This window comes from Melospiza melodia, chromosome 18 (assembly GCF_035770615.1).
Source record: "Melospiza melodia melodia isolate bMelMel2 chromosome 18, bMelMel2.pri, whole genome shotgun sequence".
NCBI classification, from domain to species: domain Eukaryota; kingdom Metazoa; phylum Chordata; class Aves; order Passeriformes; family Passerellidae; genus Melospiza; species Melospiza melodia.
Window position 1 is genome coordinate 10500630 of NC_086211.1, and position 26224 is coordinate 10526853.

The 26224-nt window shown below is 40.2% G+C and overlaps 1 protein-coding gene across 3 annotated transcripts in view; it reads left to right on the forward strand.

The window, feature by feature from the left end:
- GRIN2A (glutamate ionotropic receptor NMDA type subunit 2A) overlaps positions 1–26224 on the forward strand; it is a 158269-nt gene that overhangs the window by 108014 nt on the left and 24031 nt on the right. For all 3 annotated transcript variants that reach the window (XM_063171090.1, XM_063171091.1, XM_063171088.1), the window contains exons 9-12: positions 3219–3344; positions 5781–6010; positions 11239–11399; positions 25368–25555. In XM_063171090.1, the coding sequence (XP_063027160.1) occupies positions 3219–3344; positions 5781–6010; positions 11239–11399; positions 25368–25555 (705 nt within the window). The remainder of the gene's footprint in view (positions 1–3218; positions 3345–5780; positions 6011–11238; positions 11400–25367; positions 25556–26224) is intronic.

Below are 26224 nucleotides of genomic sequence, written 5' to 3' on the forward strand. Positions count from 1 at the left end.
ATTTCTTTGAGTCATTGAGTTGTAAAGTTCATTTTTTAAGTTGCAGTTGCAGCATGTTGAAATGACCATTGGAAATAAAAATCAACTGCACTTGCACTTTAGAAAATACCCCAATTTTTACTTCTCCCTTACAAACCTGTTTACAGCCACCATCAAAAGAGAAGCTGCTTTTGCATTTTTCGCAAGCAACAGAGTTATTAGATTTCTAAAATGCATTTAATGTTATTGGTTTAGTTGGATGTGTATATAATTCAAAAGAAACAAAAAAAGTACCCCTTCTCATAAAGCTCTCTAAAATAGCTCTACTTTTGAAGAAATCTGATTTTACTGCACCAATAAATCAAGTCTGTGCTCTGTTTTTTCCAGGCATAGATGAAGCTGCCAGTTTGCTGGAATTGACTGTGTATTTTGATGAGGTGTGTGTAGTAGTAAAATGTTTTGCCTTGCAAAATGCTATCAGGCAGATAACTGAATTTATTCACAGACTGATTTTGTTTCAATTAAATAACTGTCTGAGAATAGAGTCACCTTATGTAAGACTTTTAAAAGAGTTTAAAAAAATCTGTCAAATATAGTACTATTTTTGAAGAGTAGCACTTGATTACAGTTCCTGAAATATCTGGGTTTGTGAATTGTTTCTATGAATGTGGACAAGTACAGGATTTTTTGTTGACTAGATTTTTCCAGTCAGTTGTTGTGCCCAGCAGATCTGAGTAACTGATGGGCTGTGACAACCTCGTCCTCGTTATCTGCTCTGTTCTGATTCTGATGTGTCTCCTTCAAATGAGAATTTTATCCATGGTAAAACATTTTCACATTGTACTAGAGATAATATATGCTAGATCTACAAATACTTTTTTAATGATTCTATGGAGTTTTGGTTCAACTTCATTTAAAAACCAAATAAATAAAGTAAAACCTTAAATCTCCATGTTTGTATTTTTCAGAGGGAGAGTTCATAAGAGAGGTCAGTTTTTTTTCTGGAGGCATTGATGGAATACAAAATCTATGCCCCTCTTTATTTAATGTCTTCCTTAAGCTTGATTTTGGTGGTGGGAGGTAGGACTCAAAGACACGTTTTCCTTGCTTGATATTCTCTGTTGTCAGTCATTTGAAATATACACTAACAAGTCACATATTAGTTTTTTTCTGCCATATTATAGCTTTACTGAAAATTCCTTTAAAACCTGCTGCTTGCCTGAGGGAAGTTCCCGTCCTGTCCTTTGAGAATCAAAGCACAGTGCTGAATGTGTAATTGGATCTCTGATATGACAGGAAGATCGACTTTGTTATCCAGTTGATTTTGTACTTGCTCAATCTTACTGCTTGCTATCCCAAATAGCTTTTTTGTTTTCCTATTGCTTCTATTAATTCACCACCTCATTACCAGACTCCTTAAATTATTAAAGAGAATTCTGCTTAAACTCTTGTTTATAGCTGACTTTTGTGCATTGGCTTATTTTGCCCTTTGCCTTCTTTAGATTTTGACAAATTACCATTGCTGTTTCTACACTGTTGCTTTTGATAAGGGTTTTATCAGCCTTGCTTTCTTCTGTGAGAATGCTGTCAAAATATTATAGTAGTTCTACATGAATTCCAATTTAATCCAGTTGCTAACTGAATTCAGAAAATATTTTTTAGACTGTATTTGGCTACATAATGTCCCTTCCCTGGCTGCATCTACATAGATCTTTCTCTGCCTTCTACAAATTCTGTTATTTTCCTAACTTTCCATTCTCTCCCATACAAATGAATTGAATGAACCTCATACCCTCTCTTAAAAATAAAATAACTAATTGAAAAAATACTGCTCCTTTGCAAGGGGAAAAGAGTTTGGTTTAAAATGTCCCTGCTTTGCCTTAGTTACCATCCAAAAGCACCAGTGGGGCTATCTGTTATTTGGTCTTGTCTAAGTCACAGATTTCTGAAGAAATCATAGCAAAGACAAAAGATCTCATGGATTTTCTATGCTTGGGCACAAATTATCACATTTCATTCTCTTTTGGGTGAATCATCTGAATTTGGGCAAGGCTGAGATTGTGCTGTTGGGCTTAGAACATTTCAGCTCTCAGTCACTGTCCTTTCCTGCAGTGAGGGAAGAAGTTTCAGTGATTCTAATCTTAAATTCAGAAAATGAAAATGCTACAAGAGAGGAGCTTCTTGGGCTTTCAAAAGCAGGCAAAACATTGTAACACACTAATTTTCTGTAATTTCTATTGTTTCTTGGTTCTGTCCCAATTAGAAATAGTATACTAAGATTTGCTTTCTCACACTTCAGAGCATGCTCACACTTGCTTTATTTGCACACGTTATGATGTGAAGTGCCCCAAATAAGTTGGCCTGACAAAGAGATATTATTTTGCTATGCTAATCTTTCTAACAAATATCCTTGTACCAAAGCAGATACCACAGGTACTCCTGAAATGACAGAATCTTTGGCTGGGAAAGATGATATTTGATATTGATATGGAGTCCTTTTAAAAAGTTGGTGCTTAGTCTGATATTTGAAGCTGCTTCTAGTTTTATGCTACAGCCTACTTCTTTTACGTAATTATGGTTCTTCTGTCTTTCAAACTGACATCCAATTTTCCATAAACCCTTTTGATTTCAGTAATTTGCTCCCAGATGAGAATGAGACATTCAGAAGGATGTGGTTGCAATTGATAAAAATATCATCTTCATTGGTGTTAGATGAAAGTAAACACAGAGAGAAAAGAATCTTTAAACAAAAGCGTTTAGTTTGAGTGCAAGTATTTATCTTTCCTCCTCTAACACTTTTTGTTGGATAGAAAATGAGAGAGAAGTCTACATCCTCGAATTACCAAGTGTGTTAAACATATGCTTAATTGCTTTTGCTTTGCAGAAACACAGTCACAGTGGTTGGACCATTCTGTTGATAAATTTCTATAATTCAGGATGAATAGACACAGCAACCTGGTTGTGGACTGAATAAGGAGCAAGTCAAACCAATTATGGGCTACTCAGTGTCAAAGAAAAGTGTGCAGCCTTTTGTTTTAAATTACAACTTACATTTCAGCTTTTGAATTTATGGATTTTGTCTATATATACTAACAGCAGTTCATTATATATTGCTTAGTTATTTTTGTTGGGAAAAGCTAATGTAGAGGAAGCTGCTGGGCTTGCCTGGTGAGGACATTAGAATTCTTGTGCTGTGACTGGTTTAATGAACTGTTTCTGTTTCTCCTGTTTTGCTGCAGAGCCTTTTAGTGCTTCTGTCTGGGTGATGATGTTTGTGATGCTTCTCATCGTGTCTGCCATGGCTGTCTTTATATTTGAGTACTTTAGTCCTGTAGGATACAACAGGAACTTAGCACAAGGGAGAGGTAAGATTTGCATTTTACTCAACTCTATGTTTATTAAAAAATATGTATTTCCCATCCCTGGGTCTCCATCTTTTAAAATTAACATAACATAGGAATAAAGCAATACAATTAGCTGTTAGACTGTTTATGTTCTTCATTTAAAGTATGGTTTCTTGAAGGCTGATATGCTCATGTTTATAATTCCAATTCAATGGAATACAGACAGAGAGCAGGGTAAGTGGTATCAGAGTTTTATTCAGGCAGTGTGTGGTTAGTACATGGCATCAGTCATAAAGTGTCAGCAGTGAAATATGTTCCACTCCTGGGCATTACAAATTGATGGCCAGTTCAGAGAAAGTTACCTAAAATCCTGTGCTCTGCTGTGCAGTTTGAAAAATAGCAGTTACACTGTCCATAGTTCTGTATAGTCCCTGTAAATATCAGAATTCTTAGCCTTGAAATGAGGCCCCTGGCAGAAGGGCATCTCTCCTTTCTGTGTAGCACCCTCAGTTATAGAAACTTCATTTTCAAAACAGACAAGCTTTGTTTTAACTCTTTCTCAGTGAAAGCTGCGCTTTGACTCAAGAATGAGGATTCCATATCTCACCATCCCCTCATCCTCCCATTTCTTCAGTGACATTTCAGAGTGCAGCCTTTGTTAAAATTTCTAAATCATTCTTGCCTTGTTTCATAACAAGAGATCTTCCAGTTTGGTGAACACAGTTCTGGGCACTATTAAAAGCAAATGATTTATTCTAGACAATGGCTGGCTTGTTCCCTGAAAAAGTGGGTTATTGTAATGTTCAGATGATGTTATCATTTTAACAAGATGGTAAACGTGTAACCTCTGTCTGAAATAAACACTGTGTTAAAAGAGAAGTCAAAGGTGAATATAGACACTGGGGATCCAGGGGCTTGGCTGTTCTGTTCTATGCCTGAATTGATTATTTAGTGCACTTACAGCTACAAAGACATGTTATGGCACTAGACCATCCCAACTTACCGGTTGAATCTCAGTGGTAAAACAATCCCCAGTGGCATAAACAGAATTTTAGATTGCTCCCTTGGTATATAATTTCTGTAACACTGTTGTTCAGAAAAATGCACATTATTCCTGTATCAGCCAGTCCTTAATATGTCTAGAAGGTAATTGCAGCTCCATTGTGTTTATTTACTGCACTCTATTTTCCTAGTGCTGCTGCAGAACAGGAGCATAATCTGAGATGTAGAGTTTGGCTGCATTGTGAAATATTTGCACCACACTAGAGAGCATTTCTACTGAAATGAGAACATGCACTGAGTATTCCCACTTAGGGTTTTATTATTTTAAGAATTGTTGAATTATTATTAAGATAAATTATAGTTTAAATGAATAGCTAAATCTATATTTGTAATGTGCATCCCCTTGGATAAAGGGACAGGGCAGGGAAGGAGATAAAGTTACAGATTTCTGCATCAGAGCTTATTGACTAAATTGCAATTGAAGTGAAAAAAGGATAATTATAAGTAGGCCAAATGAGTCACAGTCAGGGGAGTTCTGTTTCTCTGCACTGAGGGTGCAGGGAGTCTGGGTGATGAGCAACGTGTGATTGCACTGTGCCTACCTAGGGCTGGGTGAGAATAACTGCCCTTGGTGCTCCCAGGCTCCATAAATGGGGCCTTTGGGGTGGATAATGACATTGTTCATTCACTTCTGCCCCTGGGTGAGCCTGGGGGCACCTTTGGGGTGAATCAAAAGATGACCCAAAATAGAAATCACAAAAATTACAGCATGGCTTAGCTGGGACAAAATTTCACCTGCAATGTCAACACATCTGGAGCCACAGAGCTGACTCTGAACATGTGAGGCAGCCAGAGCCTGGCTTGCTCTAAATTCCCTGTCTATAGAGGTAGCTCCTTTGTTCTGTCTTTCTGATTCATGCTCTGAGTACAAAGGTGCTTAAAAGTAGGTGACACGTTCACACACTTTGATCTTAAAAATGCTTACATAATGTTCAAAAAGCAAAATGTTGGATGACTGGAGATGATAAAAATAATTTGGGTAAGAAAAGTACTAGAATTGAATCATTAAGACTTAAACCTCCAGAATTCCATTTCACATGTTTGCTGGCACAGAAAACTGACAGGGCAACAGTGTGGCACATTTCTTCCTGCAGGAGACACACCAGCCTGCTTCTCCTCCAAACCTATCCTTTCCATTTTTGTCTTAAAATTTTGAACCATATGCCATGCAGAAAAATGTTGAATTATGCTTTAAAAATGTGGAACTCGTTGTGATTGCAATGGAGGCTACCTATGGTAAATCCTGTGAGTATATTTGGAGTACAGTGAATATATATATATATATACCAAAATATTTTCTAACCATGTCTCTGGCACTAATGGATTGTCCCTGCATGGTATATTGGCAAGGTTTAATTTAAGTGCAGCTGAACTAAGTGCTCTTTGAACTTTCAGATCCCCATGGGCCGTCCTTCACCATTGGGAAGGCAGTGTGGCTGCTGTGGGGCTTGGTCTTCAACAACTCTGTGCCTGTGCAGAACCCCAAGGGCACCACGAGCAAGATCATGGTGTCAGTCTGGGCTTTCTTTGCTGTCATCTTCCTGGCCAGCTACACTGCCAACTTAGCTGCCTTCATGATTCAGGAGGAATTTGTTGACCAAGTGACTGGGCTGAGTGATAAGAAGGTAGGTATTCAGCTCAAAAGATGTCAGTGTGCATTCTCCATAATCCTTCTACAAATTTGTACTTCGTGGTGAAATCTCTGAGCAAGATAATGAACTAAAACTGGATGATTTCCTTCTGAGTGCAAGTGCAAACTTTGCTAGCAAACCTAAGACACAAAGCATGAAAACATCAGTCTATTTTTAAAATCTCTGCATAGCCTATTCAAAAGTAGCTGCATTAACTGAAAATCACCTTTATTTTATTACAGAAATCAATTAGTGCTTGGTTAAAAATAATGCCTCACCAAAATAAAAAGCATGAAAAATTCTGTTTGATATTAGTAGTATATTAATAGAAAAAAGTCCATTTACAGAATTATTGTGATGGATATGCACAAGATACCTGAAGGGCATGCTTTTGTTAAGTCTGTGCCCAGTTGTTTGAAAATGAAACTAAATATTGACATTAAGAAGAAATATTTAAATACAGTATAGCCCAGGGGACTATTTCATGAAGTTTTTTTTCCTCAAAGGACAGAAAATAAAGGAAAATGTTACTAAAAACAAACCAAAAAGACAACATCTCAGCCTTGTCTGTTTTTTTTTTGTTTTAACTTCTTTTTATTACCAGCCTTTGATTGATTGCCTGATATATCAAAGCAAGCATGGTTAGAGGAAAGCTAAAAAGAAACAAGAAATGATAATAGTTTTGTTTTCACTTAATTGTATTGTCAAAACCTTTAAAAGAGCATGAAGATTGTTAAATATCCCTCTATTTTAAGATAATATTCTTAGAAGAGGCAGATAAATGGCATTGTCTCTTGGGGATAAAGAAGAAGAAGATTTGAGAAATGTCTTTCTGCCGTTGGTGAGAGAGAGCAGAGGATTTGGTGAGCAAGAGCAGAGCATTTTCCTGGGCCCCGGTTTTGGCAGGCTCTGCCTTCACCTGCACAGCAGCGGGCTCAGGTGTGACTGACCCTCACCTTCCCCTCCTCGCTGGCCACAGGGCTGGAAATGTCAGCGCCTGTTCTGTGGCTTTTGGCCAATAACTTCCTCAGGTTTGTCATTTTTTCTATTCTGACTGCTAAGTAGGATTTCGTTTCCACAAAGAGCAAAATAAAAATAGAAAAATACTTGAATGAGAAAATACCATCTGTTCTTGTGTGGTCTGCTGATCATTTATTTGATCCGTCACCTTTGTTTCTATTTTTTGGTTCTTCAAACTTTGCCTGAAGCATGTAGATATGAGGCAGGGAAGCCATGCCTTTTCTGATTAAATAAAAAAAGTTAGAACTCCAGAACAGCAATGAACTATTTCAGAACATTCTTCTTGTCATACATAGGTTTTGCCTCCTCCACAATCCTGAGTTTTCTTGGATTTTAAAAAACCAAATAATTTGGGATAATTTATGGGAATGTAATCTGATTGATGTTAAATTCTTTTTCTCCCCTCTTTCTTTTTTTCCCCTCTATGTTTATACAGTTCAGTACAGAACTCTGACCCTTGCAGGAAGCAAAGCAGTCACAGGCAAGGGCCAGAAATGTGGGTGTAATCAAATTTGAATAATTAATACCTAAAAGTTCACTAATTTTTTTTTTGCAAAAATTAAAAAAAAAAAAAAAAAACCCACCCCACTTCTGGGCTTGTGAAGTATTCTCCTCTCCCACTTTTCCCACTGCCATACCTGAAGAGTCAAGCTCTCCTGTCAATGCTGTACTGCCAGTGTAACAAAGTGTTTCCAGTTAGAGATGCTGGGGTGTGATGGAAAAATCAGGAAGAATCAGGAAAAACCAAAAAACCCCCTCTCTCTGAGCAGCCACCCCTGACCCTCAGCACTCAGTGTTGTCCCATTCAGGAATTTTGTTGCCCTCTGTCAGCTGGTTCACCAGATTTGCTGATGTGATGATAAGGTGTTATTTACCCCTTATGCTCTAAGACCTCTTTACAGTTTCCTCACCCCTTGAAATGCTGCTCATGAATTTGTGAATGCCACGTCACCAGAGTGTCACCCAGGAATCCATGGCACAGCCTGTTCTGGAGTTAGGAGGGGTGGGTGTTCACAAACTCAAATGATTCAGCAAATGAGAGGAAAATTATATTTTGACATTCTTGTGTACGTAATAGATGTTCAAAAGCTTTGTCTTCATCAGAAGGAACAGAAAATTAGTCCAAAGTATCCAGCAAAGACTGAAATTCGTGGCTTTTGTACTTTTGAGACCTTTTGTGCCTATTCCATGCAATGAAACAGAAAGAATTGCTGCAGGAGGGTGGGCAGCTGTGCACAGAGCTGTCTCAGAGTGTTGTTCTGCTGGGGCTCTGCCTCACATACACACGGCCCAGGAGCTGCTCTTCAGCTTTAACAGCAAACCTTAACCGTGCCACTGACAGGCAGGAGATTATTTACTGCTGTCTAGTATTTTAGTAGTGTTTCCTGAAGTTCCTTAAAAACTCCAGAACAACGACAAACAGCTGCTCTCAACACCAGCCTTTTCAGGCAAGCAAGTAAATCTTTAAATTAAGTCATTATGTAATGTTTCTGGAAGACTTTGCTGACTTAATGAGATTGCCAGTTTTGTTAAGGCATATAGAAAAAATAAAATAAAAGCAAAAGACTGGAGTTGTGTTCTGTAGGGTGGCAGAGCAGGGGGAGACAAGAGTGAATTGGTCACTCTTCAGAGTAACAGGAGACCTCTCCTCTGTGACTCACACAAGGGCCTTGTGCATTCGGCTCAAGAGTTCTCTCCATGATTTAAAAGATCAGCATTTCATGAAATGTCTAGGAAGAAAATTATTTCCTAGCAAACATGAAATATTTTGTTTCTCATCATGGGGCTTTAGGGAAAATGAATGCATATAGAGCCTTGATTTATTTTTTCTTTTCTTGTCTCTTGCCTGCCATAGAGATCTTTGCTGCAGTCACAGACAGTGACAGTCCTGTCTGCTTCTCCAGGACGTGGAAGTTCACAGAATAAAAGTTTAATATTATTGATGAAAACTTTTTGCATCTCAGATATGAGTGCAGTGTTAGAAAAAGATTTAAACCTCTTTCTTCTTTACAAGTAGTCTGTGAGCAGCAGTATAATAGCAGATGATGGTTTCAAAAATAATCTCCTCGTGAGTGATAAAATTTGTTGGTCGGTGCCAAGAAATTCCAGGCTGTAGATGGGGTTTGGAACTATTAATCTGCTTTTTAACTCTGTGACTTTTGAATGAACTTGGGCTTCTTTTTTTTCATCCTTGTATTCTGCAGAAATAGTTTTGTCTGCCATGAAAGTTCAATTTGAACAGATGTGTTAATTCTTTCAACTATTCCTGTGAGAGGAAATGCCTGCCAACATCCTAGATTAATATGAATGTTTTTGAAAAGTGAGACTATTTAAAAACAAACTCCATTTTGAAATCACCAGAATTCTCCACCTTAAAATCGCTGTTTCCCCAGTTCTCCTGCCATTCCCCCAGTTCCCCTGCCATACTGGGAACTGAGCTTGCAGAATGCTCCCCACAGATGAATTTCCAAAAAATCCCAGCAATATAAGGAGCAGCAAGTCTTACAGGTCCTGAAATTGGCAGTTCTATTTTTTCCAGTTCTATTGACTGGCAAATTTAGGAGACACATGAAGCCATCTCAATACATCAGAGACACATTATCTCTAGATTTAAATAAAGTTCATAGCAAGCTACATTTATATCAGTAGACTCTCTGGACATATATTTAAAAGCAGGGTTTGTTTTAGTGCTGCATAATAAACTCAGAAAGAGAGATAGCAAATATAGACTAAGAATCATGAGTAGTGTACAGTGTAATTTTGGTACAGGGGTCAATTACTATGTGTAAAAGCAGTAGCAAAGTTATAATTTAAACAGTAAAGCTCTGAAAAGGGAAAATGAGGAAAGTAAGACATCTCTTAGCTAAACAAATAGAGAAAAATAGAGTTCATTCCTTCATGCTTTGTCAAAATATGCTTAATTAAAATGAAGTATTTAATTGTAGTTCTGTAACAAGAAAATGGTGTTGCAGCAATAATTTCACAGTCAAGGTTTGATGGAATTGAAAATACTCCCAGTTTTTGTATAAACCCATTTGTATTCTCTTTGCAAATTGGCACTGGATCTTGGGAATGCTTGATGCCCTGAGACCAAATGTTAAAAAGAGAAATATTTCACGTGGAGCCCCAAAGGAATCAGCAGCTGTATAAATATTAGGCATCTCTTGCAGCACAGGATATATAGATTGCTCTTCTGACTTCAGCAATAAAAACAGAGTGCGTTTAGAGTGGAATTCATGGGTGACTGCTTTTATCAATGCTCAATTCAATTTCCTCATTAGCCTATAGTTCCTCTAATCTGAGTGACCTTTTTAATTTGTTTCTTAAAGAGACATTTTCATCCTAAATTGTCACTTGGGTTTTAAACGAAGATGTTGAAAAGGTGCATATAAAATTTTCAGATCTGTTAGCAAAAAATTTATGTGAGATTATTTGAAGGATTGCCAAGTGTGAAGCCTGCATGTGCCCTGCGCTATTGCCATTCCTTTGCAGATCCCCCCTGGCTGGTTCATCTGTGCTGATGCAATAATGATAGAGTAAAATTGTAGAATAAACCTCAATGTCCTCAAGCAAATGGTTCATAGCTTTAAACGGTAGGGGTGAACAGGGACTGGGATTACAGGTGTGGGAGCTCCAGAAGCCCTTCTCTTATCAGCCTATGGGTTCTGAGCCCCTGTGGAAGCTGCAGGAGCTTTTATTCCCCTCCAGTCATGGGTAAGGAAACTCCCTCACTCTGCCTCTCCCTGGCACTCTCCAGCACTGGGGCTCCCTGTTGAGTACTGAGGATGATCCTTTTCCCATCTTCCTGATGGGGAATCACAATGTCCCAACTGAGATGGAAGCATGAAATTACTATCAACAAAATACTCTTTTCCTTTGGTTGCAGTTTGCCAGTGTGCTTGGGTTCCCTGAGAGATGTTGGCAGATGAAGATCTGCTCCAGCTTCTGTTGTCCTGCCAAAGTGCAAAGCATGGGAGAGAGTCACATTTGAGTGGCAAAATGGAGCTGGTTTTACCTTGGATGTAGATTATGTTCACTTTGTGTGAAGACAGTTTCTGGTATAATAGACCTGAATTGCCCCACTGATTTGCCTAGAAGAAAATTTGAGGCAATTGACACAACTTCTGTCTTTTTAAAGCTGAAATTGCCCTTCTTCACATTTTGGATGCCTGAAACACTTTGTTTATCCCCTTTATCTCCAGTTTCAAAGGCCTCATGATTATTCACCTCCTTTTCGGTTTGGGACGGTCCCAAATGGAAGCACTGAGAGGAATATCCGGAACAACTACCCTGACATGCACCTCTACATGACCAAGTTTAACCAGAAGGGAGTTGAGGATGCCTTGGTCAGCTTGAAAACTGGGTGAGTTTTTTTCCCATGGTTTTTAAAGGATGCTGTAAACTTTTCAGAAACAGAGAACTATTGATCTGTACTTTCTGTGGTACTGGACAGACTGATGGCAGGCTGCTGTGTACTACAGGGTGCTTTTTTTCCCTCCAACTGCACTGTACAGTTATTAAAAAGGAAAATGATTGACTGTGATTTCTGTGGTTGTTTTAAAATTACATGGTAGCTTCAATGTCCTGTGAGAAGTACTTTCAAAGGGCAGAATTAATGTTTCTTGAATTTGAAGACAGTACAGTCTCTGGTTATCTTTGCAGTGCTGCCTAATCCTGCTTCTGACAATCTTGGTAAATATTCTGGTAAATATTAGTGTCCTTCTTTCTTAAGATCTGAGAATTTAGTCTTGAGTGCCATCCATCCTTTCCTGTCTGAAGTAGCCCAATCTGCCTGTTTGGACAAAGACAAATTTTCATTCTTAATCCTCCAAAGGTATGAGACTGATTCATTGCTCATATCATTATTCATCTGGGTGACAGGAATCTGCTAGCTCTAAACATTTAGGCTTGATAGCAACATGATTATATTTGTTAATAAAACAGTAATAATATTAGTTTCTCAATATAGGATTTTAGGTTTTGTTTTGAGGTGAGAAGTTACTTAAGTGGGTTTATGTACTCTAGAAGCTGTTTCAAGGAACATCTCTCCTTATTTATGAACACAGGAGATGTTTCTTCCTATACTAAAATACCCTGTTTTGATGCTTTTTGGGGAACTGCTTATCCTTTTAATTTTTACTCCCCTTCTGCCAAACCTGTATGGCAATATAATGTATTAATTAAGCCAAACACCTTGAAATCTCGAAATCTTTTCTTAGAATAAAGACTCCTTCTTCAAAAAGTTATCCTTCCAGCTGCTTCCTTCTCTTCCTTCCCCTCTCTCCTTGCTGCTCTGTGGACTCAGTGTGCCCTCATTTCTGCAGGCACTCTCAGTGGCACTGCCCAGCCTGTTTGTGCCATGCCAGCCCAAATGTGTGACATTGGCACTCTCAGTGGCACTGCCCAGCCTGGTTTGTGCCATGCCAGCCCAGATGTGTGACATTGGCACTCTCAGTGGCACTGCCCAGCCTGTTTGTGCCATGCCAGCCCAGATGTGTGACATTGGCACTCTCAGTGGCACTGCCCAGCCTGGTTTGTGCCATGCCAGCCCAGATGTGTGACATTGGCACTCTCAGTGGCACTGCCCAGCCTGTTTGTGCCATGCCAGCCCAGATGTGTGACATTGGCACTCTCAGTGGCACTGCCCAGCCTGGTTTGTGCCATGCCAGCCCAGATGTGTGACATTGGCACTCTCAGTGGCACTGCCCAGCCTGTTTGTGCCATGCCAGCCCAGATGTGTGACATGGGCACTCTCAGTGGCACTGCCCAGCCTGTTTGTGCCATGCCAGCCCAGATGTGTGACACTGCGTGAGACCAGCCTTGCCCAGGGCCGCCAGGCTGCAACTCCTGCTCTGACCCAGCCTGGGCGGGTCACATTTCCTGGGTGACAGATGAATTATGCATTAGAGATGGACAGCTGGATCCTACCATTCCTGCTGGGAATTTCTGAAGAAGGAGATGTCCTGATTTCAGCCATTTGTAGGACTTGTTCTGCTGGATGGACAGTTTATTTAGGGGATGTAAACTACTTGTACTTTTCACCAACCATTTGTGCTACTGAAAGCCCTGAAAATCTGCTGTTAGCTTGAAAATCAGGCCACTCTTCAGACACTAAAGTGTGAAAACAGGGGGGCCAACCTGACTGCAGGGCTGCTCAGGATGTTCACTGAAACTCAGGCTGGCTGCTCTGGGCCAGCTGATGGTCCTTCTCAAGAGCTTTGCTCCTTTTGACAGCATCAGCTATTCATTTTTGACAGATTCCTCTTCCCCTGCTGAAGTTTCTTTCCTCTTCTGAGTGATTTCTCTGTGTGGATACCCCCAGGTGTCTGCCTTGCTACCCTTGGCTGATATTTCTGTAGCAGATGGTACAAATAAACTTCAGGGTCAGTACAAGTAACTGCTGCCTCCAGCTGTGCTCCTTGGGATTTTGTCTGGTGGCACCTGCAGAAGGATTGAACAGCAGGATGTCAGCTGCTTTCAGACTCATAGTCTTCAAAAACAATTCTTCATTTCTTCTGCCAAATTTTCTGTTTTTCAGCATACAGAATTGTATCTTCTCTTTCTCCCCCTCATGATTTCGTTGACCAAATTTTTTCTCTCTTCCATGTGAAATTTGTCCTTTCATCTTTCACTAAAGTCAGTGAAGTCTAGTTGAGACACCTTTAACTTCCTTCCCTCCCTGATTCACTGGATTCCATGATATTTAGTACATCTGGTCCCATGGAGTCTGTGTTTCTATGGCTCTTTTGAGGATGACTCATCTCTTCTTCCTCAAACTGCTTCTGCTCCCAAACAAATATATAATTTCTATTTTCCTCTTCAGTGTGTGTGTTCTGTTCATCTTATTACAGCTAATTTGTTTCTTTTCATCTTTATCTCTTTCAAAAACTATTCCTGTACTTTTATCTTTTTTTTTTTTTTTTCATCCTTGGGGATACAACAAGCAATTTCCCTTGTCCCTGGTAAGACTTGCTGCTTCTGCACAGCTTTTTGAAAATGAACTATCTGATAATTTTAGTCATATTCTATAGACTGAGAAGGACTTGCAAAGAATCTGGTTGATAATTGGTACTGTGAGTTAAAATAAATATGAACTGTGTTATCCCTGAAGAGTGTTTGTATAACCTGTATATCCAATATCACTTGAAAAACTACTTTTGCTTAATTGGAGACATGAAGTTTAATCCCTTTTAATTACTTTTTTATAGTGTTTGATTCTAATTTCAAGATGGAGAAAAAAATGCCATCAGTGAAGCAATGCTAGTGACTGAATAATGCCATACATGTGGCCCTTGTGATCCAAAGAAAATGAAATTATAAAGTAACATCTTGTCACTGTTCAGTCTGATTTTCCTGTGTCTCAAACAAAGTCTTTTGATCAACTTTAATTAGCATTAACATCTTGAGATGGATTGGAAATATCTTGATCTTTGAGATCATTATGTTTAATACATAATGTTATTGAGTTGAACTAGAAGGAGAAAGCAGGAAGAGGACAAATTTCAGATGCACAGATTTCTGAAAACAAAATAAAACCAAACTGCTGTGGTTTCTTGTTTGGTTTGGATATTTTTTCAGTCTTGCTTTCTTTCAAGAAGTGGAAAACCAGCTGCTTCAGTCCACTTGCTAATGGGGGAGAGAAATATGGATAGAAACATTTATAGAAATATGTATAAAATAAATGGTATTCCTGCCTTTATTTCCTGGTCAGGTGTAAGGGTTAGATAAGACTTGTGTTGGAGCATTGCTGTACATGCAGAGGTGAATGTGCTCACATCTGTGTCTGGGGAGCCTTGACAAAACCCAGCCCCTTTCTGCTTTCATCTTTGAGAGGTGAGGCTGGTGCTGTTTCAGAAATTAATGTACAAGGAAAGCATCTGCCTTTGTTTTTTTAATTAGAACAAGCAACTTCATTGCATGGCCAATAGGCTTGGACCTATCTTGTTCAATTAGCATCAGAAATGTTTGAGATCATCACCTGGGAAATGCCGCAAATCAAAGTGGCAATGAGATTTTTGTGTTAGCCTGACATTGACATTATACCTCCTCCCTCAGGTGAGTCCCCATAGGGGTTCACTGCAGCTTGTTGCCATCTGGGGTGAAGGCAAAGTTATCAGCTTTATTGGTTTTTCCTCTTTGATACAAAATCAACCTTTGTTTCTGAAAAGATCTTAAAAAAATTCTGTAAAGACTCAGTAATATCCATCTCTTGTCACTAGGGTCTTATTTCTGAGATTCACAGATGTATTTCTCAGGAAGCTGCTGAAATACCATTTGAACAGCAGCAGAAATTTATTAATTTAATGTGTCAGTTTGCAACCAGGCCTGTTAAAAAGGAAAATCTTGTTAGTGAAGTGCTACTTAATAATCTTCAAAATGGCAAAATATTGTCCCTCCTTCAAACCAGTTTGCTGTTGAAAGCAACCTGGATCTTATAAGCTTGTCAAAACGTGTACTTGTGTTTTTCACTGAATTTCATGCATTTAAGGGATCAGGTGGTCCACATGTGCTGTACTACGTGCAGAGCTTGGCATTGTTCCTTAGGCAGGACCAAGCAGCTCAGGCTTCTGTAGGGTTTTGTTCCTTAATGAGAAGAGAAATGGCAGTTGTTGCCCTGGGCATTGCTCAGGAGAGCAGGGTCTGTGAGGATTAGCTAATGTGCTCTTGGTGGGAGTGCCCAGCTCTGCCTGAGCCAGGGAGGCTCCTCTGAGCTCTTGAGACGTTTATTGATCAAATACAGCCTTGAAAATGCATTGCAAGCATTTCTGTCCATGCTGCATTTAATTGATCTACATTTCTAGAACCCTCTGCACTGGGGAGACAGGTCCTATTGATTGTGCTTTTTGAGGAGAGAATAAATTCCCAAATAGGAAGTCGTTAATTATTGTGTTATGTTGGCCGTGGCTCTTTGGGTGTGCTTCCTTCTGTTTGCCTGGCTATATCTTTCCTGAAGAGATTATAGTTAAAGAATACCATCTTTTTGCAGGCAAAGCATCCTTCCAGTGGCAGCTCTCTGGTGTGGGCTGTATGAGCTCATAGCTCTTGAGTTTGCACGCAGTGTTTCTATTTGTGGCTGTAAAACTGTCAAGAGGAGAAATTGCAATGGCAATAAACTGGAAATGCATTCCACGTTCTCACCTTTGCCCCAGCACATCTACAGTGGCATATAGTCTGGGATTTAACTGCTAATGGCTAAAATGAGAAAATTTAATTGGGAGAGGCTCTTTTTACTGTAGGGATAAAATGGGAAATGTTTGCTTGCCTGTTGCCCGTCACTTCCTTTCAAGGGAGCTGTAGGAATGAGTCCCTGGTGTTCCCCAGGCGAGCAGCTGCAGATCCCCTGGCTGTCATGAGTGCTTTACAGCTTTTATTGCCAGCCACAGCTGTGACTGTGTGCTCAGGGATTTGATGCTAAAGTTTACTTGGGACTTCATCTGCCTTCCTGTTAAAGACAGCAGTGCTTGTGTTGATTCACATCAGCTGAACACCTTATTCCCACGTCCTCTGTGACATGCTGATGGAATTACAGAGCTGCTGGGAAAGGCTGCACTGCCACAGCAGGGATGGCCTCAGCTGTGCTGGGTTATCAGAAGTGAAGGGTTACATCCCCATGATTTATGAGCTGCCCCTGAGGAGCTGCCCTCAGCCTGCAGGCTGTCCTGAGCTGTCACTGTGACAGGGACACGTGGTGGTTGTGTCCTCAGCATCCTTTAATGACAAGGTATAATGCCAGCACAAACACCTGGAAGCAGTGCCAATGGCTTGAGGAGTTATTTCCTCCCTGCAAGCCCACTCTCCCATGTGAACAGAACATGATTATTAACATGTTTTATAGAATCTTATGGCACTAAGCACAGAGAGTGCACGAGAAGACCCCAGAAAGCCCCAATGGCCTTTTAACCCCATCTGTGAGTTTATTGGCCTGAATTGGATTTTTGTTGCTCTCACAGTGATTATAAATTATCCAATTCACAGCCTCACACACTCTGTTATTTGTTGAACAAATACAAGCAGGTCAGAGGCTGAGCTGGCAGCCTCTGCAGCGTGGCACAGGCATAACCAGAGGCAAACATCCCTGGTCCCATCAGCTGCAGCACAGTTGGGATTGTGCCCAGCAGGTGCTGCTGCTAATTAGGACTGCCAATTAAGTAGTGATGTGCCTAAAGTTAAAGTCAAACCCAACTTGTCTTTTAGGCAGCCAGCTGACATCTCTCCACTTCAATGCAAAACCAATTTCAATATTTTTATTTTTACAGAAAAAATATAATCAACATTTTCACCAAAGGAAAAACTTCCTAGTTTTTGTTCTTTCATACCTTTTCACCTTAAAAGAGGAGGGCAAGCTGTGAGAGAAGTTGTCTATTTGAAAGAAAAAGCATATATTTTAATTTTTCATTAAAAGCACAAATTCTTCATTGTTCTCATGGGGATACAATAGCAGCTTACAACCAGAACTCACAGAAATGTCCAAATCTTTAACCAGATTTTTAAGAGTTTACAAGGGATGGTTAACTCTGTTAAAAGCCAATTTTTAACAGGGATGGTTAACTCTGAAGAGTGTTTGAGGGAGAAAGGAAAAGGCCTGTAGGCAGCATGAGATATCTGTAGTCATAATAATTTATTGCTTGCAATCCTCCAGGATAGCTGCTATGATGCATGAAGAGAGAGCTCCATGTGTGGGTGCTCTCATCATATAAACACAGAAAACATCAAAGAGCACTGAACAAAGATCCTGAACTACCTGGGACAGGCAGATGTTTGCTCTGCTCCATGGTGTCCACTTACCACTATCAATTTTGACAATAAGCACTAAATTATTGAATAAATACAAACACACTTTCCTTAAAACTGTCCGAAGGAGCAAAAATGTGAATAACTGTTTCCTTCCTGACCTTCTGTGAAAAACCATCTCTGCTAAACAGTTTGGCCCATTCAGGGTTTTCTGTCCTGGCTGACCAAGTTCAGACAACTTCTGCAATCAATAACTTCATTTAATTTGGCATCAGATGGCTAGGGTAACAATTTAAATTTACATTATGATGCTTTCTGTGGTGGTTTAATCTAAAATGTGTTTCAGTGTTCACTCTAATGCTCATTTTGGCATTGTGCTCTGCAGGGAATGATTTCCAATGGACGTTCCAGCTGTAGCCACACGAGCTAAGAACTGGAAAACTGGTTTGCAACTGGGCAGCTATTGTCTGTGCCAGAAGGATCTCTTCAGTATCAATTCTGAAATCTAGTATCTTAAAATAAGTGTGTGGCTGAATGAGCACAGCTTTCATTTCAGTGCTGAAGTGAGCAGAGATCAGCACTGCAAGCTGCCAGCTCAGACTTAAGGACTCCTGTGGCATTTCCACTCATGGCAGGATTTTCTGGCATCAGTTTTTCTAATGGCTGATTCCTCCTTCCCCATAACTTGCTGTCCTTTCAGGAAATGCAGTTATTCTTATATTCTTGTAATTCTTACATTTTCAGGAATGTCTTCCTGGCTCAAAGATGGCTTCTTTTGAAACCTTTTTTTTAAAGAAAGAGAGACAAACAACCCTGTTTCTCCTGTTCACCTGATGCATAGAAACTTGCCTTTAAGAAAAAATAATTTTTAGCAATTTATTTCCAATTCTTTTATTCAGTACCTGAGTGCTCTTCTGCAGTCTTTTTTTTTTTTTTTTGATTTTTTTTTTTTTAAGATTACTTCCTTTGTCTGCATTATAACTTTTTTAGGTAATGCTGTTATCTAATATCTCTAAATATTACAAGTAGCCTGGAAATAAAATGAACAGGTGGAAGTAGCTGTGTGCCATCTAACCCCCATTCTTTTCAGAAGCTATTCTGAGTTTTAGTCTTCATTTCATTTGGGGCTGAGATCAGGTACTTGGTGAGCTGTGCTGAATTTATCCTTCATTATGCTATTGTAACTGGGACAAAATCTTTAATCTAAAAATATATTCCCCCCACTCAGCTCTTCAAGTTTTGTGTTTTGATAAACTGATGCGTTGCAAAAACTTCTTGGCTTGGCTTCTGAGATGTGAAGTGGGACACTCTTCCATTGTATAAATTAATCATAAAGGCGCACTAAATTTTCCATTATTCTGTTGCTAAGGGAAATGTTACAGGGACAGGGAAGGTGTTTGGGCAGAGGGGAGGTGGATGGGAGCTCCTGTGAGCGAGGAGGGTGAAGGTGCCCATGCAGGTGACCACAGCCAAGGGAGGCTCTCCATGGATTTCCTGGCAGCTGGGATTGCCCTGACAGGTGAAGTGAAACCTCTCATGGTGGTGTTAATGTCTGTCAGAACCTGCTCTTTCAAATCTGGTCTGTGTTTCCTGTGTGCAGATTGAAGTGAGGATAGTTTAAGCTGGGAGAAAAGCTGAAAGCTGGTTCTGTGCTCCTGAGTTCACCATTTAACTGGGTTACACTTTGCTGACCTGTGCTGTTGCAGGGGGTGGTTGTTCAATTTTCCCCTAATGAATTGGCAATATCAAGATGTCAAGAAATCCACTCAGTGTGTGTGAAGTTCAGTTCTGTGAGGAGCCATTTGAATGTGTACTGAAAGATAAAGTCACTGCTGGGGATGAAGTGCATCAGATAAGCTGAAATGCATTTTAGTCAAAACTGTGTCAGAGGAATCAACAGTCCTTCATGTTAAAGGTTAAATATCTGCTTTTGCTCCAGCAGTATCAAAGTGTCACTTTAGAGACTTTCATGGGAGCCTCATCTTCAGAGCAGCATTCTTTCCCTTTGATTGCTGTGCCATTCCACAGTGACCTTTCAGCACTGGATCCCCAGGACACAGAGACACAAATGATGCTCTCCCTCATTGTTCACTCTTGACACACTTTCTTTTATCCCTTCTGTGGAGAAAGAAGGGATGAAATGAAAGTTTATGACATAAACCCATCAGATCTTACAGACAGTATATTTGTACTTGCTGCCTTCCCAACACTGCTATTGATGATCTCCAAAAACTTAACTTAATCTTGCCTTAAATGGACACAGTTTTTTTTTTTTGTTTTATTTTTTAGTTTGGTTTTTTTTTTTTTTTTTTTTTTTTTTGTCATTGTGGCTCCAGAACTACTGAGCAGATTGGCATTTTTGATTTTTATTTCTCATTCCATCAAGAGAGCAAAGTCATTGAAGGATCATGTAGCTGGTTAAGGAAGCAAAGGAACATTTTTCAATTGTGTTGTAATTCTGTTGTAAGGGAGAAGTGACTAATAAAGGAGCACTTGCCTCATCTTCCTTTTCAGTTTTCATCATAGGAATTTTATGAAAAGTTGTGTCAATAATAAAGATGGGGAAAATTATAGGGAAGCATTTTCAACTTTTCTGAAATTGCTTTCTGTACCTTTTTCTCTAACTTAAATTTTCTCTACAAAGGCAATTTTGCATGTGTTAAGCAATGCTTGAGAACAAATTTTTGCTATAGCTATTCTGATTTTTCAACTCTTATCCTTCTTGATGAATCATAAATGTTTAGTTATGGGATTGTCCACACTTATTTTTCACGTATCTCCCACTTCAAATTATTACATTCAGTAATGCTCTTTTGAGTTTTTCTAGAACTATTCCAGTTCATGATTTCATACCACCTGATGTTCTCTGATGCTGTGAGATAAAATCTCCCCATTGCCTTTTCTCTTGGTGCTTGCTCGCTGAAGGACATTTGCCTTTGTAGTCACTGTTATATAAACATTCCAAACTGTTTATTTTTCCTGCTAGCCAGGATTATTGCAGTGCTTGTGAGGAGGTTTGCAGACCTGCCTGTAGCTCAGATGAGCCGCAGCTCTGTGGTCCTGCACTAGCTGGAGGTGCCTGCCCAGTCTGACCGGTTCATGGCACGTATTAACCTTTGCCATTCCAGCTTTGGCAGTTCTCTCTCAGCTCTCTAATATCTCTAACCAGTTTATTTAAACCCCCACAATGTGACAGAGCTGTTCACTCCCTGCTGAGGCTGCAGTGAGCTGACAATTGTGAATTTGTGGTTGAGGCCTGCAGGGGCTCTGAGCCTCTCTGGGTGCAGGGTGTGTGCTCGGCGTGTGGAGGCTGCTCTGCACTCAGGGTGTGACCCCAGGGGCACTGTGCTCACCTTTCACCACTCTGCAGCTTTGCTGCCACAAGAACCAACACCTGGGGCTTGCCAGTCTCTGCAGGAAGAACAGGGAGAGCTGGAGTGTGACCGTGTTCACAGGGGTCTGAGGATGAGGGAAGAGACGAGGATCTGACTCCATGTTTCAGAAGGCTGATTTATTATTTTATTATATATACTATATTAGAACTATACTAAAACAATAGGAGAAAGGATTTCATCAGAAGGCTAGCTAAGAATAGAAAAAGAATGAATGATAACAAAGGTTTGTGTCTTGGACAGAGAGTCTAAGCCAGCTGACTGTGGTTGGCCATTAATTAGAAACAACCACATGAGACCAATCCCAGATGCACCTGTTGCATTCCACAGCAGCAGATAACCATTGTTTACATTTTGTTCCTGAGGCCTCTCAGCTTCTCAGGAGGAAAAATCCTAAGGAAAGGATTTTTCATAAAAGATGTCTGCGACACTGGAGGTCCAGGCTTCCAGTCCTGCCTGGAGAATGGCAAGACAAGGACAGGCTCCTGTGTCCAGCAGTCCTTGCCATGCTCCCAGCCTGGTGTTCCATCAGAGCCCAGCAAAAACAGCAGCTGTGGCTTTCCCCACACAGACATGGCAGGAAAGAAAGTCCTCCGTGTTCCCAGCAGCCTTCTGGCCTGCACACATCCCTGCCTTGTCTTCCTCCAGGGCTGATCTAGCTGCCAGCTTTGCAAACTGCTCAGAAAGGGTCACATTTTGGGGTTTGCCCAGATTTTGCTGTCTCCATTTTTGGAAACGCTAATTGAGAAGTGTTTATAGTTATCTGAAAGCTCTTAAAAATTTGGAATGCCAGAAATTCATGTCCTAGTGATGAAAGAGTTGGGTGCCCTAAAATCTGAGCTCTTCAGTTGGGGCTTGTTCCTCCCTGCCCACGCTGCAGGGGTACAGGGTGTTCTGGAGCTTTGCAGGAACAGTACTTCTGTAATCAGCACATTGAAGAGATGATTAAGCCTTGAGAGGTTATAAGAGTTACGTTGGAAATGCAGAAAATATATTGTGAATATAAGTTTGTGTTTGTGGACACCGAGTGTTTTTCAGGGCAATCAATTTTTTGATTTATAGTTAAGACATTGGGCAGCGACTGACAGCAGAACCTTCAGCTCTTAGCATCTGTCAGGAAAGTACCTCATGTTTTTAAATTGATTCGTGTAATGGGATTTGTTGTGACCTTAGAGAAGCAGAATAGAAAAAGTCCTCAAAAATAAAGCCTCCTGCATCCTCAGAACGTGTTCCATGTGTGAGCACTGCACTGATCCCAGGCTCCTGGGAAGCTGGGGAGGCACTTCCACAGCGAGTGAGTGAAACTCTGGCTGTGCTGTGTCTTGCTGTCCCAAGGTTTTACTGCAGTGCTCAGTAACTAAGGAGGCAAACTGCATGTGAAGAGAGTGATTTCAGAGGCAGCACAAGGCTTTTGCCCTGGAGTCTTTAGCAGAGATCTTCTTCCTTTGTATTTCTGACTGAGGCTGTTTTGACAGGAGAATAGCTGACTCTATATTTTCTCTGTGTTTAGCAGCATGTGTTTTATGTGCTTGCATTGCAAAACTATAAATCCCAGAATAAACAGACGACAAATTCCGGAGTGTGTTTGAAGTTGTCTGGTTGCAGCAGTGTCTGTACCCACAGAGAGAGCAAAACCTCCCAGTCCCTAAGCATCCTCTGGAAAGGAAAGAGTCCTTCCCTCCTTCCTTCCCTCCCTCCTTGCCCACAGATAACTGCAGGTGGCAGCCAGTCAGGCTGGGCTCTATTGATTTTGGTAATTGTCTGCTGTAGATCAGAAAAGCTACAATGTCCTGAGGGTACAGCAAGAAGGTTTGTGAAGTTTTTTCCCACTGTGAGCCTACCCAAAGGACACAGATTTTTGTTGTTTCTCTCCATACAAGGAAAGATTGTCTATGAAGTGCTGCATCAAAGCCCATCATTTAGAAAACTCTGATCTTATGTTGAGGGCTGCAAGCTTGGCCAGTGCCCCAGCACCCTCTTGACTCATTCCAATTTAATAATTAAATTAATTACCCCCAGTGCCAGGTAGCCATCCATGTTTTATTTATGGATTGAATTTGTGTCATTGCCTACTAGATGTTTAGTGATTTTATGCATATTAAATAATCCATTTAAAGGAAGGAGGAAACCAGACTTTGAGCATTGGTGGAACTAATCTGACTTTTAAACTGAAAGTTGCATCAACTGAATTTTTGGGAAGAGGGGAAAAGCAAAAGAACTGATGGCCCAACTATTTTTTTTAATGGTTGCATGAACCACCTCTACTCTGAATTAACCACATCACTAAATTTCAATTAGATTACTTGAATGGTGACTGTTGGGATAAATATCCTTGAAGGAAAGCAATAAAGAATAGTAATAAGTGGCAGGAAGTTCCCTTTTTTGTGACAGCAGACAAAATCCAACAACTTAATTCTCTCCTGGTATTCCTCTTGGTTTAATGTGAGATAGACACAGGTTTCTTTAGTGCCACATTTTTGGTGTCTGATTTTGAGTTCTGAAAAACTGAGGGTTCTGTTGATTGGTTACTTATGAATAAACTTTGAATTATGATATGCATGAAAGCATGTTGGGCCTTTTTTTCTGTAGTAGTCAAAATGTGATATGTCTAGGTCCTTCTCCATTCTGTGGGTATAAATGAAAAGCTTTATCAACATAAACTGATTTAAGCTTAGCAGCAAGCGTGACTCCAAAACTTCATAGCAACAGAATTCACAACTGGTGCATCCTGATAGAATGTAATTGAAGCTGATGCTGTTGTACCTGTTTGTGCGACAGTACATTTATTTTTGTAGCTGCCTTTCCACGGAGACGGGCCCCAACTGTTGGTGGGCAGTGTGGTGCCAAGCTGTGCCAGCTGCAGCCCGCCAGAGGCTCCAGCAGTGCTGCAGGTGCTGCTCTGTGCCCCTGCAGAGGCTCAGCAGGCACAGCTGGCAGGGCCTGGGGCTCAGGGGGAGACTCCCACACCACCCAGCAAAGCCAATTGTCCTCCTGCTCCTCTGGCTTCCTGCAGGATTACAGATGCTGGGAAGGGAGGGGGTGTTCCTGGGAATAGGGTGGATTTGCTTTTCTGTGTCATGCAGGTGAGGCTGGAGCTGAGGCCTCAACATCTTTTTCCTTCCGCTGCTCTTCTGCAAGCAGTAAACATCTTAAATGGTTTAGGCTGCAGATGAAGGCAGTAATACAAAATAAAGCTTTGTCTGTTTCTTTCTGAAGTTTGCATGTGAATTTCTGGCAGTGCAAAAATGCCTTTTCTTTGACTGGATCTGCTGCTGTCAAGTGATTGTCCTTCCAAATGGCCTCCTCCTCTTGTATGTGCATTTTCACTGCCTTCATTTGTGAAACATCCATGCACCTGCCTTCTAGCTTGCTTTACAGTGCTTCTGAGAAAGTATCCCTGGAGGACATTGCTTCTTTTCCATTCTTTACTGCGTTTGTTTTCCACTCCTATTGTGTTCCCTGTATTCTTTAGAGAATGGGATTATCACATTCTTCCATTTTTAGGTAGATGGGGTAAAAGGCTTATACTTTTTCACAAGTTCTTTTCTTCCTGCTGTGCTCCAGATACACAAATAGTATGTTTGGAACTGTGAATCATAAAGAAATATTTTCTATCATATTTCAGTGGGATTTAGGTAGCTCTATGACATATGCTCCAGTATATCAAGGACTTTGACATACTGGAGCATACCCAGGACTTTGTCTTATCAAGGACTTAACCTCCACTTTCACTGTTTATTTTTGGAAAGAGAAATAAAACAAGGGTGTGTATGTAAAACTGGTGAATATTTTCAGTCTCCTTCAGTATTTGAAATATACTAATTGTCTATTTTTGTTTCAATTCTAAGTTCTCTCTTGTAATTTCTGTTGGTTTTGGAGACCATTTTTTCATCTCAAGGTATTTATTCTCCATACCAAGAGCAAAGATACAAAGATATCAGGGCAAGACATTTTGTAGATTGGTTTCTCCTGCTCAGTATTTTTTAACAGCATCCCTTAAAATAGAAATGCAAAACTATGTGTCCTACTTTCCCCTCACTAAAATAGATGCCTTTTGTTAATTTTAGATACAGCAGAGCAGGATATGTAATTAATGATATCAAAGAATCTATATGATATTCAACAGGGTCCTAACATCAAGGACAAAAGAAGTCTGACAACAGCTGTCCCTAATGATTTGGTTTGTAAAATGTTTTCTTTTATTTCAGGAAGTTGGATGCTTTCATCTATGATGCAGCAGTGCTGAATTACAAGGCTGGAAGAGATGAAGGCTGCAAACTTGTCACAATAGGCAGTGGGTACATCTTTGCCACTACTGGCTATGGGATTGCTCTCCAGAAAGGATCACCTTGGAAGAGACAAATTGATCTCGCCCTCCTCCAGTTTGTGGGAGATGGTAGGGATCAAGCTTTTTCCTTTCTTTTCTTCCTCTGTGTATGCACAGTTAATTCAGTTTTGGTAGCTCTGAGCCTGCTAGTACTGTTCTCTTGAAGTCTTTAAAATGAAAAAAAAAAGGTAAAACAGAGTAAAATTACTTCTTGGTGCTGACACAGGAGTTCTTTTCCACTCACCTCACCACCAAGGGCATCAGCCTCTATTTTCAGAAAATGTTTTCATATACATCACAAAGTAAAGCTAGCTTAAGTGTTAGAGAGCATTTATCCATTTATTTATTTCCTTTGTTTTTGTCTCTTAGTAGATGAGTTATCCTTCAGCATGACTGTTCTGCTATTGAAAAGTGTTCAGCTCAGTTCTGAGCTGATGTGAGTGATCCCTAATCCAGGATGGTTTCATTCAAACTTCTGCTGAAAGAATGCCTATGAAATTGAATTAGGGTGACTCGTTTCATTGCACTTCAAACAAATATTTTTTATTCTAACATGAATAGAAGAACTGTAGGTCCTCTTGGCACTTCTGCCCTGCAGTAGAAAACTTGCTGCATATCTTTGATATATTTGAAAACAGCAATGATGACTCAGTCTCCACAGAGGGTATGAACTCCTTTTTGGTTGTAGAAAGCTTCGTGTTTCACCTGTGGGAGCAAATAGAAATATGGTAATTAAAA